At 43.3% G+C, this 15,910-nt stretch overlaps 1 protein-coding gene across 6 annotated transcripts in view; it reads right to left on the bottom strand.

Annotated features, from left to right (window-relative positions):
* The window catches only part of Sptbn1 (spectrin beta, non-erythrocytic 1), a 158,585-nt gene that overhangs the window by 27,477 nt on the left and 115,198 nt on the right, over window positions 1–15,910 (bottom strand). For all 6 annotated transcript variants that reach the window (XM_027387933.2, XM_027387934.2, XM_027387935.1 and 3 more), the window contains 6 exons: window positions 14,283–14,436; window positions 12,337–13,207; window positions 12,103–12,240; window positions 10,639–11,395; window positions 9,631–9,833; window positions 2,246–2,336 (listed from right to left, as the gene is read on the bottom strand). In XM_027387933.2, the coding sequence (XP_027243734.1) occupies window positions 2,246–2,336; window positions 9,631–9,833; window positions 10,639–11,395; window positions 12,103–12,240; window positions 12,337–13,207; window positions 14,283–14,436 (2,214 nt within the window). The remainder of the gene's footprint in view (window positions 1–2,245; window positions 2,337–9,630; window positions 9,834–10,638; window positions 11,396–12,102; window positions 12,241–12,336; window positions 13,208–14,282; window positions 14,437–15,910) is intronic.

Genomic DNA, 15,910 nt, shown 5'->3' with positions numbered 1-15,910 from the left:
CGTGTTAGGCAAGGGCAACCTTACAACCCACTTTCATCTCCGCTTTTCCTGGTACTCCCTCCTGCCTGCAGCAGCCTGAGATGCCGGAATTCAACTTGCCGATTTTTCAACTAAGTATTTCTGGAACTCACTGATCTGCCTATTCGCTACAATCCGGTAAGAAACCCAAACCGTTCCTATGGGGCAGACCCAGCGCTGTTCAATCTGGGTCCATTTTTCAGTTTCGGGCCGGGTGCTCTCAGACAGGGAACTACAGCCCTGTATACTCTGAGGAAAACTCTGCAGGACCCCTGGGTCAGTCTGAAGGGCCCTGGAATTCAGCCAAGGATGCTGATTAACAGCAAGTTATGGTGTGGTATGGGCCCTCCTCCCCCCTCCCCCCAGATGCTCCATGACTCAGCACTTCTTGCGATTCCACTGGGAAGGAGTGTCTCTTTACTAGCTTCCTCTACAGCTTTCTATTTATGAAACCTGTGCCTAGGAGGCTAAGAAACAAAGTGCTGAAAACATCAGTTATAAATGAGCTTCCCTCAGCTGTTTCCCCAGGACACTCATCTGTCTATTTCTCGGCATTCTTGTCTCATATTTAGAGCCTCAGTTTTACCATGGTTCAGCCAATCAATTGTATTTTATTAACTTGCCCTTTAAAAGCAGGAGCAAGACTGGGGCAGTGGCTCACACCTGTAACTGCAGAACTTGGAAGGATGGAGCAGCATCTCAAACAAATGAATAAAAAAAAAAAACAGATAAAACCACAAAACCAAAAAAGCAGGCTTAACAGAGCTCCTCAACTCTCTGGCCAAAGGAACAAAGTCTCAGCTGATGTTTGTTTCAAGGCACACACATTCCCAACTTCCTCCTGTTCAGAGAAGCAAGTGTCTGAGGCTCCCTTCAGAGCACACTTCTGTGAGTGAGTAAGCACCCTTTCTAGATGACTAATTACATCTACCTGCCACTCAACAGAAGCATTCTTAACATAGGTGCTTAAAGCTCAGAGACTTCCCTTCTCAAGGTCTGTCTGCCGACCGGTCCCTTCCCTTCACTGCACATGAGTACCTCTCATGATAACAGATCTAACATGGCTGTTGTATTTCTCTGAACATCCAGCCACATGTTCATATACAAGGTGCTTGTGGTGAGTGAACTACACACCTTAGACCACAAACTAGTATTACTCCTGGCCCCTGGCCCCTGACCCCTGGGTCCCTCCATTCCTTATTCCATTTTGGGCTCCAAGGTAATTTATTCTAATAAACCAGAGAAGACTGAATTCCACTGATGTTCTCTGGCAGACAGAGAAATAGGAGGTGTTTGTGAATTCACACATGCCGAGTTCTCTACACACTCTTTCCCAGCTGGCTTGCAGAGAGACTATATATTTTCCTGGTCAACTTCAGTTTTCAAAGTTTGTTTATACATTTATCAGGAGAGTGTCATGTGATTAATACCACATGTTAAAATCTGGTCTTTGACATCAGAGTATCACTTAGTTTTAAAGGTCTTAAATGAATAAGAAATCTGGTTTGTAGTTTTAAATTTTGGGTTTTTTTTTAAAAGATTTATTCATTTTTATTCTATGTTTATGGGTGTTTTGCCATAGGATGGGTGTCAGATACCCTGGAGCTGGAATTTCAGGCAGTTCAGAGTCTAACTGAACCCGGATCCTTAGGAAGTGCAAGCCAGTGCTCTTAACCACCAAGCATCTCTCTAGCTCCTAAATTTCTGGTTTTTAATTATATATATAGAGAGAGACAGTTTCAGTGCTTATAAGTTCATTTCTTCCATGATGTTTAACAGTACCTTATTTCAATGAGTTAAAATGCAGCTAAATGCTTTTCAGGGTATTTCTGGACATTATTGCTCAGTCAAGTTTTCTGAAATGATAGAAAGTATCTATGTCTGTGCTGTCCAGTGTTGTAGCTAGCAGCTACACTAGCAATTGAGCACTTAAAATAGAACTAGTTTGCTAGAACTATGCTCTGAATTTTAACTTAAATGAAACAACCACATGTAGTTAAGTATAGCCCTACTCTGTAATATCCTAAAATGTAGATGAACCGACAATTGAAAATACTGATAAATACAGTTCCTCTAAAGTAAGACGACGGGAATGCTGTACCGCACCCATAACCATGAACAACTAATGGACTTCTTAGCTTCGTTAATTTCACAATTCAATTTCTTTTCTCCAAATGCTGGCTGGCTACTGTTAGAAACCACATAGGATGAGTGGAGGAGAGCATACCTCTTGACAATCTTGGAGGAATTTCTGTAGATCTCGGTTGTCCTTTAATCTCATCAGAAGTTCACTGGCTGCCTCTCTATTCTTCCTGTGTCTGTCAAGAGAATTAAATAATTTAAAAATAATTAAATGTAGAGTTTACAACGAGCTGATTTCTTCCCTGGACTTCTGTATGTACTAAGAAGTGCTTGCTTCAGTTCTTAACTATTTGACAGAGGCAAGAAGGAGAATTTTAGCATCCCCAAATGTGTAAGCCACATTAGGTACAAAAGATACCTCAACACCTGTCAAAACTACACTAGAGGCCAATGGCAGTCACTGCACACCCTTAAATGAATCTAATTCTAGAAGAGAAAATCTGAGTGTGCACTGTGCACAAGACCCTGTTACCGACAATGTGGAAGAATTTGAAATTTATTCTCCAGAAACTCACAACTGGGTACTGTTCAGCTGGAACCTCCAGCTCACCCATGCATGATTCAAAAGCCCCATTCCTATCTCTCTCTTTCTCCAAATCCCACCCTCTCAGAGAATCTCCCACAAAAGGAAGGCACCAAAAAGCCTAGTTATGCATTCTCCTCCACTGAAGTTGCCAGCAGCCCAAATCCCTGCCTAAGTGTTCAGCTTTTGATCATACTTGGACACAAACCCAGCTTGTGGTGGACATGTCATCACCATCACCTACAAGCTATATAATCTCCCTGCTTTAGTTCGGGTGTGTGGCTTCTCCAGCCTCAATCTCCGAGACTCTGAGAACTTATCTGGGAGTTGCTTTGCTCAAATAAACTGTTTTTCTAATTTTTCAATTCGGCTTGATCTGGCTTACTGCATCAATGGAGAAACTTTTTTTTTTTTTTTTTTTTTTTTTTAAAATCAAGGTACAGAAAACTTATTAGGTACAAGGCTAAAAATACATATGATTATGTAATTGATGAGCCAGAGAGGTGGCTATTGGTTAAGAACACTGACTGCACTGGGTTGTGATGGTACGACGCCTTTAATACCAGCACTTGGGAGGCAGAGGCAGGTGGATCTCTATGAGTTCAAGGCCAGCCTGGTCTACAGAGCTAGTTCCAGGACAGGTAGGGATGTTACAGAGAGAAACCCTGTCCCGAGAAAAGAAAAAAAAAAAAAGAAAAGAAAAAAAAAGGCACCGACTGCTTTCCCAGAAGTCATGAGTTCAATTCCTAGCACCCACATGGCAGCTTACAAACCTCTGTAACTCCAGCTCCGTGGGACTCATATGGTGAACAGATACACAGATAAAACAACCATAGACATAAAATAAATAAATAATGAAAATAAGTCACGTAATTATCTTTTTTTATTGGTTTTTTGTTTGATTTGTTTTGAGACAAGGTTTCATTATGTACCTCTGGCTGTCCTGGAACTCACTATGTATACCAGGCTGGCCTTGAACTCACAGAGTGCAGCTTCCATCTTCCCAAGCACTAGAATTTAAAGCGCACACCACCATACCCAGCTTGATTATCCTTTAGAAATAGTTTCTGGTAAATTCCTATCTTGAGAAAAGTCATCACACCAAACACTACAAACGATTTTAAGTAAAAACATAAAACCTTAAGACAAAAAACAACAATAAAAAAACCCTGTAAGATCGGAAGTTGTTGCTAAAATTGATGAACAATATGCAAAGCAGGTACTCAGAGTCTGAATCCTAACTTGCTGGCAAATGTACTTCTTGTGCCAGTGGCACAAGTCTCCAGAAACTGGAACAAAAGGCAGTGTGAAGCCAGGAAGGGGCTACTAATGAATGAAGGCTGTTGCGCCATGGTAAAAGATCAACAAGGAGGTGGCAGACATTTCTCTGACATTCCAGGTTACCCTTGCAGGAAAACATGGCTACACTGAAGGTGTTACAGGGATAAAGACAAAGCACACATGCTGCAGATGTAGCTCAGCTGGTGGAGAGCTCTCCTACCTAGCATACAGCACGCCCTGCAAGCACTCTCGAGCACCACACAAAATGGCCTGGTGGTATATACCTGTAATTTCAGTATGTGAGTCAGAAGTTCAAGGTCACCCTCAGCCTAATGAGTTTGAGGCTAACAGGGAGATCTGGGTCTCCATTGTGATTGGAAAAGCAATGATTCTTTGCTGTATGCACCTTTGGAGAACAGGAATGTACTCCATTCCTGCTTCCAACAGTAGAATAGCCCAGGAAACACACAAGTGTTGAGTGACAGTCAAAGAAGCCTCCTTAAGAGAAAGAATGATCTTAACAATGAATGTGTCACACACACACCTTCACCTCAATGAATTGTGACACTGCAGCTACTACCCACATACAGACCTGAAGAAAAACTCCCTATTCCCAGGGCTGTAAGAATATCACAAGGGGAAACAATATGGCAATTAAAATGTTTGATACATAAGAGGACTTTTTCCCCCTTTCTTGTAGCTTCCTATGAACAAGGAGATCTTAACATTTAGGCAAAATATGCACATGTTACTTTGCCATTGCTATTCTTTATCAGAAACCACAAACTAAAGCAAGACTTCAATGAACCTGAGCTGAAGGAATGATTATCTAAAAATGTTCATTGGGAAGGAATGTCAAGAACATTTCTGAAAGGCCCTTACCCTCAAATTCCAGCTATTTACAGGAAGGTTTAATAAACAAATCTTCCAGTGAGAAATAATTTGAGTGCAATTAGTGGCAAAACACAGTAGTCTTGCCTTTAATCAAAGGCCTTAGAAAAAAAGATTTCATTTCCTTCACTACAGCATCCCATGCAAATGTCACAAAAGCTCGCGCGCGCGCGCGCGCACACACACACACACACACACACACACACACACACACACACACACACACACACACACGGGGGGGGGGGGAGAAAGAGACAGAGAGAGAGAGAGAGAGAGGGGCAGTGAGAACAGAAAGTGCATTCTGGTGCTCACTGAATCAAGGGAATGATAACAATTTCAACACTGTAAAAGAAAGACTCCCCCCTTAGGGAGAAAAACCACCAGATAGAATCTGAATGCATTTCTTAGGCAATCAAGTCCCATGCACGCATGCAGATTTTTGTGTTGATGACTCTTTCACCGATAGTGAGACCATGAAGAAGAAGGTTCAATCCAAATGACACTGCTTGGGGGAGAGCACATGGCCTTCACATGTTATGCTCTGAGGAGCTAAACTGCCTCAGATAACACGGCACATGAAGCCTTGTATGGTGCTATGTGCCTGTGATCCCAGCACTTAAGAGAGGGGAGTGAGGCAAGCAGATTACTGTGAGGCTGATGTCAGACTAGGCTAAAGAATAAGACTGTGTCTCACAAAACCAAACCAAACCAAACTCAAACCATTTGTCATAGCCAAAAGGTTTACTGGTGATGTTCATGAAAACAAAACTTAAAAACGCTCTCAAGTTTGGGTCATGGATTAAGTGATAGGGAATGGCCCAGGAAGAGTTTCTCAAATATTTCTGCAATCATAAAAGCACTCTATGCAGTGATGTCCTCTGCTTTATTTCCATCTCTCACCACTTGTCCCTATAACAAGACTCATAAGTGGAGCAGATACTAATGCTGGGTATAACTCGGTTTCCTTAGAGTTTGAATGAAGGCATAAAATAATTTGATAATGCTAACCCATGTGACGGGGTGAATTGGCTAGTTTTTGTGTCAACCACCTGACAAAGGCTAGAGTGATTAGGGAAGAGAACAGTGCAGACAGTGGAGGCTTGGCTAGCAAGACTTCAGAAGGAAGCAAAGATTCTATTTGGTCCATTTATATGGTATTTTAGATTAAGGATATGTAGAAGTCAGGTAGTGGTGGTGCATGCCTTTAGCCCAAGCACTTGGAGGCAGAGGCAGATGGTTCTCTGTGAGTTCAAGACTAGGCTGGTCTACAGAGCAAGTTCCAGGACAGCCGAGGCAACACAGAGAAAACCCTGTCTCCACAGAACAGAAAGAAACAAACAAGGAATCAGGAGAAATTGGAGTGATGCTTCAGTGAGTGAAGCACTTGCTGCCAAGTGTAACAACTGGAGTTCAATCCCTGGGACCTACATGGTGGAAGAAGAGAATTGGCTGCTTCAAGTTCTGTCTGACATCCACACAGAGCACTCTCATATATAATAAATACAATGGGAAAATATTATTAAAGTATTTCATTACAAAAAGAAACTGTGGAAATAAAATCTTCACTTTGCTGGGAGTATCCAAAGCTGGGAAGTGTTTTCTTAGGGTCAGCACACAGAAGCTGTAGTTAAGAGCTGGCTGAGGCTGCTGCTCCAGCTGACAGTGGGACTTTGTACTTTTAAGAGTCCTCCCAGGTGGAACTGGCTTTGAAGGCATGAAGGGGTCATGGAGAGAAGCTGAGCTCTGACACCATGTGGCAGGGTCAGAGTACCTGAAGAGAACCCAGGAGAGGCCATTGGTAAAGGTGCACCCCAGATTCAGGGGAGACCCAAGAAGTCTGGAGATGCCAGCAACATGGGAGCAATGGGACCACCAGCAAGGGCAACAGTAACAGCAGAAGCTGTGGAGTAGCACTGAGCTGATTAAAGGAGACAAGCTGTGAGTATAGTGAGTGGCTGGGAGATCCTCTGTAACCCAGCAAATCCTGAGTGGGTCCCTGAAGTCTGACACTGAGCCTTTACAACTGCTGGACTTTGCCTTCAGTGTGACTGAACCTTGGTTCTTCCTTTTTGAATTAGAAAGCGTTTATATTTTATTTTAAAGAAAAAAGTCACAGTTGAAAGACTAGGGAATTTTAGAGACTTTGGAATTTTCTTTTTAAATTGAATTTTAAAGATACTATAGATATATATTTTGATGACTTTAGATATTTTAGAGAGGCTTGGACTTTGAAAGAGACTGCAGATATTTTAAAGAAACTGAACCTTTAGGTGTTTGAATTTTTAAAGACTGCCGGGTTTTTTACATTATTTTGTTTTACATTGTTATATTAATATTAGCATGGCATTTTGAGGACAACAAGAAAAAAGGTTATGGCTTAATTAAGTGATGTGTTTGTGTGTCAAGTTGGTAAGGGGTCAAGTGTGCTGGCTAGTTTTTATGTCAACTTGACACAGGCTAGCTAAGTCATTTGGAAAGAGAGCAATAATTGAGAAAATGTCCCATCAGATTGACTTGGGGCAGTGTCACCCCCAGGGTGGTGCTCCTGGGTGCTATTAGAAAACAGATTGAGAAGCCAAAGGAACCAGCAGCACTCATCCATGGCTTTGGCTCCAGTTCCTGCCTTGAGTTCTTACCCTGACTTCCCTGGATGATGGACTACAAGCTATAAGTCGGAAATAAACCCTTTTCTTTTCAAGTTGCTTTTGGATCACAGTGTTGGAGACCCAGACTACAACAGAGGGATTTTTGTGTCAAGCTAGACAGAGGTCCATGCTGTGCTGCCCTGTATCTGGACACTGCTGCAATCTTCCTTTGGGGTAGGAGGCTCCCTCTCATGTTCAGACCTTTAGGGAAGACTGTGCCCATATTTTCTCAGCATGAACATACTGTAGCTTTGTATTCTACAGGAAGGCTGGCTTTGTGGAAGTGCCTTTCTGTACAAGAAGAGGGATCTGGAGGTTTAGGTATTTACTTAGATTTTGTCACTACAAGCCCTGGAACTCCCAGATCTGTCCCCTAAACCCGCATGCCTTCAGGGATAATGAAATGATACTAGGATTCAGTTCATCATCAGTTGTAAGAAAACAGACTGATGTCACATCAATGTGTCAACAGAACTCCTCCCTGTTCTATTTCATTTTTAAATTTTTTGCAAGACCGGGTTTCTCTGAGTAGAACTGGCTATCCTGCAACTCATAGATATCCACCTGCCTCTGCCTCCCAAGTACTGGGATTAAAGATGTGCACTACCACCACCACGCTCTATTTTCTTTATAAACCTGAGAAATCCTAGCAGGCTGTTGTTAAATCCCTGCATGGGGACAGAGGCATAGGGATTTCTGAGTTTGACGCTAGCCTCATTTACAGCCAGGGCTACAAAGAAAAATCCTTTCCTGAAAAACAAAAGCAAACAAACAAAGTGAGAAATCTTAAGATAGCCCTGAAGTCCAGCAGTCACTCATCCTCAAAGCCACCTGCTTCTAAGAGCCCTGCAGCTACAGCACTGTGGACATGAGAAGAGAGCCAGGAGGCCGCAGGCCAGCTGCACGACTGAAGATCACTCTTGCCTTGGGGAACCAGCAGATGCATCTCATGTGGAAGAACAAGACAAAGTCCATTCACAAAATGAGATTCAACGTTGGGAAAGAAGGAAGTCTTTTTTCTTTCTCATCCTCTGAAAGATTAGAAACTTCAAGATCTTTGTGGTTCTCACATTCACTTAAGATTCTGGTAGAACTTTTTCTATTTTTAAGAGCAATACATGCAAAATTATAGTAAAAGTTATAGTGTATTTTACGGACACACCCTTAGAACATACAGCAAGAAACATACAGCAGTTACAAGAAAACTGGAGCTGCTAAACCTGGGGAAAAAAGCAACCTCCCTCTGTACTTTATGTCTTATTTTAAGTTTATCAGGCCCAGATTTCCCAGGAGACCATTTTAGATGTAGAAAGCAAGAAACTGGGCCCAGCAATAAGGTCTTTTGAACTGCACAAGATGAGGAGCCCAGAGATCAGTCTCAAAAGAAGACCCTACACTCAGTATACACTGCAAGCAAAAGGCGGACAGAACACAGGCTAATGACTAATCTGTTGGCCAGCCCAGAAGCGACCACACTAGTGTATCATGTCCACTTTGGTCTGCTCAGGCCTCCCATTTTAACCAGTCCAGGGCAGGACTCAAGACTCCGAGCAGACTGATCTAAGAGGAGGAGAAGATGATATCAGACTGTCTAATCTTGGAGAATGCCCCATATAAAGAGGGAATGTTTTTTTCTAACACACACACACACACACACACACACACACACACACACACACACACACACACTCTCTCTCTCTCACACACTCACACAATGACAGTATCATCCATGCCAATTTTCTAAGAAAGGGCAGATACTGCTCACCTGCCTCCTGACACCTGACACATGCATGAGAATTGTCTCATGGATGAATGAGGATGTGGCCTAGGTTAGGAGAACTCAAGGCTCTCCAGGTCCCCTTGGGTGAGCCACCACTGACTACTCTGCAAGAGTACAGCTCATGGAGGATTGCTGCTCGGCACATGGCATAGACGTAAGCACCAGTTTAGCTTCCCAGCTTTCTTTTGAGGACATTATGCATGCTTTATAAGAACCCTACTCCTCAAGTAACCATGTACCACTCACTCATTTTCTTGGTAGGTAGGTGCAATTTTGATTAAGTACTGGGAAACTCAAACCCACAGTCCCAAGGACTTTTGGTCAATGACTCAGAAGTATAAACACTGTACCTGTCATCAATAGAGTCCACCTTCTCCTGGATACGATCTGAGTTGATGTTACCGTCGCTCACCAGCCTTCGGCCTGTCTCAACAACGGCATTGATCTTCTCCTCATTGGCATCCATGGTGGTCATGAAGTCCTCCTGTTTTTTAATAGCGGCTTCAGCTCCTTCCAGGGTAGTGGGCATCTCAGTATGAGCCAAAACATACTCCTTGTTTTAAAAGAGGAAAAACAAAATCCTGAATGGCATGACCTATTAGCAAAGAATTTTTTCCTATATATTTTTATGGAAATTAACTTTTCAATTATTGTTTCACTGTACTTTCACTCCACAAAATAATTTATTATTGAATCACGTAAAATTAAAGTTTGAAATGAAAAAAAAAAAAAACAAACAAAAAAATCCAAGTAAAAGTCACCGTTAAGTTGCTTCATTTCCCTAAGTGGTAAATGTTACAAATTGGTTTCCCACAATAAGCAAAGCTGGGTCTGTCAGTCGTATGCTAGCCCTTGAGTCCTCTCATGTTCACAATGGAGGCAGCAGCAGCATTCCCTTTGTATTCTCTCTCTCAGGAGAGATTAATAACCCTGATGCTGGCAGTCATCTCCAGCTACCTTTATTACTTTTTTAAAAACTCTGCTTTGCTTTGCATGCTTGGGTAAAGTAACTCCCCCAAAACTTGTTCACTGTGCTCTTCAAATTGGGCTAGCACTTCACAGAATGTTGTCAAATTAAATGAGTTGTTATGAGGATCTACTACAAATGTTAAGTGGGCCTCAATAGTAACCTCGACAGAACTATACTTTGCAAGACAAAACAGCTTCCTCAGAAAATTTCAATTTGAGGTCCTTATGTCATGAGGGACTTCAATGCCACTAAGAGTCCTGGGCATAGGGGCGGGGGGATTCAAAATAATACATCTAATTTCACACAGACATGGTCTAAACCAAAAGTCTCAAATATCAGTCAGGGACTGCTTCAAAAGGATGGAAACCAAGGCCAAATCAAACATTACCTGGTTATTAAGAAAAGCTTCCGCTTGTTTCGTGTCCCGAAGGAACTGCTGGTAGGCATGGGACTGGGAGAGAAGATTTTGTCTGTTCTCCCACATCTTGTGGAGCTCATTCCAGCCAGTGTCTAAGGCCTGCAACCGCTGCCGCAGAAACATGTACTGGGCATCAGTCTGTCCCTGGGTGACCATCTCACCCATGTCCCTCATCTTCTGGTAGTCTTCTTCATAATTGTCAATCTCATTTTTGATGTTCTCATGCTGTGTGAGCAGCTTCTCCGCCTCAGTCAGGGTGTTGGGCATGTCCTCTGAGGCGATAGCAGTCTGGGTCCTGGAGAGCCAAGACTGGAAGTCATCCAAGTCCCGCAGGAACTGCTGCAGCTTGCTAGCCTCTCCCAGGGAGGCCTCTCGGTTCTTCAGGGTTGTCTTCATTTCCTCCCACACATCACTGATCTCGGCCAGCCGAGACAGGATGGCTTGAGCCTGGTCAGGGTGCTCAGACTCCAGCTTCTCGGCTTCTTTTTGCAGGTCGCTCAGCTTTGCCTCAATGGCCACCAAGTCTCGTTCCATGCCAGTCAGCTTGCGCTGTAGGGCCATGACACCTGCCAGGTCGTTGCCAAGGTCTTGGGTAGACTCAATGACCTTGGTCTTTTCCCGGATCCAGGACTTGGTTTCGTTGCACTCGAGGTGGTAGTTCTGGATGCTCAGGGCAGAGAGTAGAGCATCCTTTTTCCTGTCCACCAGTTCTCTGAACTGACTCCACCTGTGAATGGAGAGAGCATCATGAAAAGGGAGACCAAATCTATGCTAGAAACTGGAATAAATAGTAAGAGTTCAAGATGCCTCACTGTTTTCCTTCCTTCTTTGACTACACGCTTTCATCTGTTTGTTTTTAAATCAAATCACACAGTCAACATCCATTAAACGGCAATGCAATGTAGCAAACAGTTACATCACATCTGTCCCACAGGGCCTCATAATTCCTATCTGCTGTGCTCATCATACACATTTCAAAACTGCTCCCAAGGAACATTTTCCAAACTGACTGTAACCTACTCAAAAATGTGTGTTCAACAAACAGGGGAGAACAAGACAAAGATCTTTCCTAATAACAGTCTTTTTCCAGCTTCACCAGAACCTGTTCTAGGCTTCATTTAAAAAACAGGTTCCATCTTGCTGTTTTCCACCATACTGGGTACAGGTCACCAGGGCTTTAACTTCAATTTGGGGAGAAGTAGGTGCTGGGTGACTACCTGTCTTATGTTCTGAATGATGTCACCTCACCCTAAAAGCCCATTCTTACAAAACAGGGCTGAAAAATACATGGAAAAGGCAGATGCCAATGTCATGACATTTGTGCTGTAAGGCCAGAGACCTGAGCAGGAAGTTCCTGATAGCAGAGCTGGGCAAGTGCCTCAACCCACCCCAAACCCATGCAGGGGCAGTGGGCACTGCTGCAGCCAAGTGTACCTCGTATTGAGTTTGTCCTGCTGAGCTCTGATTTCCTTTTCACTGGGGTGGCCACTGTGCATCAGCTGCCGTGCAATCTGGTTCACCACGGCAACCCGGGAAGCCTGGTTGTTCATTTCAGGTTCTAGGCTCTCAAATCTAAAAAATGCAATTCAACAGGGTGGTGAACTCCATGGTCACTGGTAACATGTGTCAGTTCACAGTCTTTGCACCCAGGCAGTAACTTCAACTCACCTATGCTGGATGACTTCTAGGTCTTCCAGCTTCTCTGGGATCTGCATGTTGTTGAGCCACTGCTCCTTCTCATCAATCCAGAGCTCACAGGCATCAGCCTCACTGAACATCTTGTACAGGGCCAGGGTGTCCTGCAGAGCTTGCTTCCTTAGACGTGTTAGCTCTGCCACCTCCTTGTAGCGCTCCTCAATTCCTGCCAGGCGGCCCCTCACATCTGGAGACTCTGCATGTGCTTGGGGAAGGGCACTGGCTTGCTCATGCAGTGTGTCAATAGTGGGCCTGTAGTTGGTGATCTCTTCTGCTACATCTTTATGCTTCTTGACCAGAGACTGCGTGGAGTACTCGTCATGGCCCACATCATTGCTAGAGACAATCTTGAGGATATCTAGCATCCAAGCATCGATGTCATCAGCATCAGCCTGGAACTGGTGCAGTAACGAGGCCTCTTCTAGGCGCTTCTTCCGAATGGCTGAGAGCTGCTCCAGGTTGGCCCACTGCTCCCGGATATAAATGATTCTTTCTCGGATCTTTTCTGATCCAAAGTGTTCCTCTGCAATCATGTCTTCACCTTCTTTAATGGCCTGCTCAAAGTGGCCACTACGGCCGCTCATCTCATCCTCAAATGCCCGGTGCTTGCTCAGCAGGCGCATGACACTGGTCAAGTCTTTCCCATAATCATCAGAGGACAGGATCTTCTCCTTCTCCCGTATCCAGCCTTCCTCTTCTGCCATCTCCCAGAAAAACTTCCAGAGGCGACGGGACTCTTCCAAGCGAGCCCTACGCTCAGCTGCCAGCTGACAAAGCTCTTGATAGCAGAACTCCATGTGAGCAACACGGTCTCTGATGACCTGGGGGTCGCAGGGCTTATAGCCTATTTTAACACCAAGGAAAGAATGCTGAGAATCTAAGTTTCTAAAAGCTTCCTGCTCATCTGCAGACCCGGGTCTAGCTTGGTTACAGGTTCAGGTCTAAGCAGTGCCATGTAAAAAGAAGCAGGATACTTCCTGGGATCCTGACTTGTGGAATATTTGTTTAACTATGTAAAGATGTGTTGCATTTTAAAGATGTGTTGCATTTTAAAGATGTGTTGCATTTGTTTATGTTGCAGAACATTTGTTTTGAAAAGATGTGTTGCTGTTTTACCTTGCCTGCCTAAGGTACCTGATTGGTTTAATAAAAAGCTGAAGAGAGGGAGAAAGAGACTGGGGGCCAAACAGACAGACAGGGAAGAAGGAGGAAAGCAGGATATACAGAATGAAAAAAAAGGTAAAAAGCCCGGAGGCAAAATGTAGTTGAACAGAAAGATTAAATTAAGTTAAAAATGCTAGTGGGACAAGTCTAAGCTAAGGCTGAGCGAGCATTCATAGTTAATAAGTCTCCATGTCTTTATTTGGGAGCTGCATGGCAGTACAAAGAAAAATGCCAAGTACACTGACTAGAGCAGGAAGAAGGGATATGCCATGTACTGCTCTTTTGGCCCAACTGTAGACAAAGATCACTTATAAATCAAGATGGCTCATGAACCATGTGAAAGAAGGCAGCTGTGTTTACTTGGTTCTTAAGAAGCAAGGCCCAAGAATACTGTTAAATATCCTCTAAACAGCATGTGACCAGGTGTCAAAGCTGTGAGCTGCTCGAGTAGCCACAGTAGGTTGTTAGTACACATCTTTATTGAGCACAAAATGGCAGCACTTTCACTGCTAGATGCCAAAGCTCTCAAAACCAATTAGCATTTCAGTACTGAAGGAAAACATCTATTTCAGAAAAAGACAGTGCTGAAAACCACTATGCTACACACATTATAACCTGTAAGCAAACAATCTGCCCAGAAACCTACAACAGTGTGACAGTAACTCCAAAGACCTGTTGCCACATACAAGGTTTGTACTCCACAGAGACTTATTTCCATTGTCGAGGAAATAATGCTTAGTATAGCCCATTCTTACCTTCCCCATCTGTTGCAAACTTCTGGGCAGAGGCATTCACACCTCTTACACGCTCTGCTTGGATTGCAATGTCTGCTTCAACCAGGGCATGCTTCTGTAACAGGTCTTCTACACCAAGCAAGTGTTTGCCATAGTCTTGAGATAGCAATAGCACCTGTGCACAAATGGCAATAGAGTCACATGTGTGAATACAGCTTTCAATTCAGTGCATCATCATCTTTGAACAAGCAGATTCAGCATCCTCGGTGTACCTTCCCTCTGGTTTGCCAATGGCCACCTTTAGACAAGACAATGCCAAGTAAGTCAGAACAAAACAAACAGGAGACCTATATCAAGAGAGACACAATAACTTAGGACCATCCACCTTAGCAAAAACAAATGAAATTCACATTAAAAAGCACAGAACAGAAAGGGACCCCCCCCCCCCCCCCCCCCCCCCCCCCGCTTCCCCAAGAGCTGATTGGCATGCCTTTATGCTAGCTATGTAACCAATATGAGAATCTACATATTCTGTATACTACTTATTTAACCAGTAAGGAGACCATGGCCAGGTGCCACATCTACAACCCAACAAGAAGACCATGCCAGGTGCCACATCCACAACCCAACAAGAAGACCATGGTCAGGTGCCACATCTATAACCAACAAGGAGACCACAGTCAGGTGCCACGTCTATAACCAACAAGGAGACCACAGTCAGGTGTCACCTCTTTATCCAGTAAGGAGACTATAGTTAGGTACAACATCATCATTTTGAAATTCATTGAAATTTTCTTGTTCTTTATTCAACCTGCCAATTTTTCTCCGGTCTACCATCTCACATTGCTTGCAATAAAATTTCTATTTCACTCTTATCATTTCTCCAGAAAACTATGTTAACTGAATTATAGGATGCATATCATGATTTATAAAATGAAAATCACTTCTTTGCCAAACTTTAAGAACATTTCTTTTTTAAGAGGTCAAAAATCAAACCTTAGAACACTGTAAATGTGTGACAATAGCAGAGGGAAATTGATAGTTATCAGCTGACCTTGTCTCTCTGTCACCACAGCTCAAGAAGTTAGACACAGATGAAGACTAACCCTCAGAGACAGAGTTCTCCCATGCAAAGAACACAGTATTCTGAGAGAAAAGAGAATAGTCTAAATAGCATTCTCTTCTGTTCTCAAGGATAAAAGCCTTTCAGTTCAAGAACTGCCAATAAAGATGATGTTCTATGGTTTGCATCAGAAGATACCAACAGGCTCAGGCTGCCAACAACAGAGGAGGAAAGCACAAAGCAGCATGGCAGCCATTACCATTCAACTTCCTACCAACCTGTACCATTTTACCACACTCCCAATTTCTGAATGGCCAGGAGGCAGACTGACATATTAGCTCCATAAAAAGATCATGTAGGGTGGTTCAAAGGAGATAGAGCAAAATAGCATGAAAGATCTGGAGTTTGACTTCCTGGCTCACGGCTTGTGAGCTCTCCCATCTGCATACATGGTCCTAAAAAGTACAAGTACTACTAATACATAGTTAACAGTGAAAAAAACAAAATAAAAAAAAAAAATCACAATTTGATTCTCTCCATTGGAATATATTTAAGGTAGATCTAAGTCACTGCCGACAGGTCTTGG

The sequence above is a fragment of the Cricetulus griseus genome (assembly GCF_003668045.3).
Source record: "Cricetulus griseus strain 17A/GY chromosome 1 unlocalized genomic scaffold, alternate assembly CriGri-PICRH-1.0 chr1_1, whole genome shotgun sequence".
Taxonomy (NCBI): Eukaryota; Metazoa; Chordata; class Mammalia; order Rodentia; family Cricetidae; genus Cricetulus; species Cricetulus griseus.
This window is presented reverse-complemented; position numbering and strand designations above follow the sequence as displayed.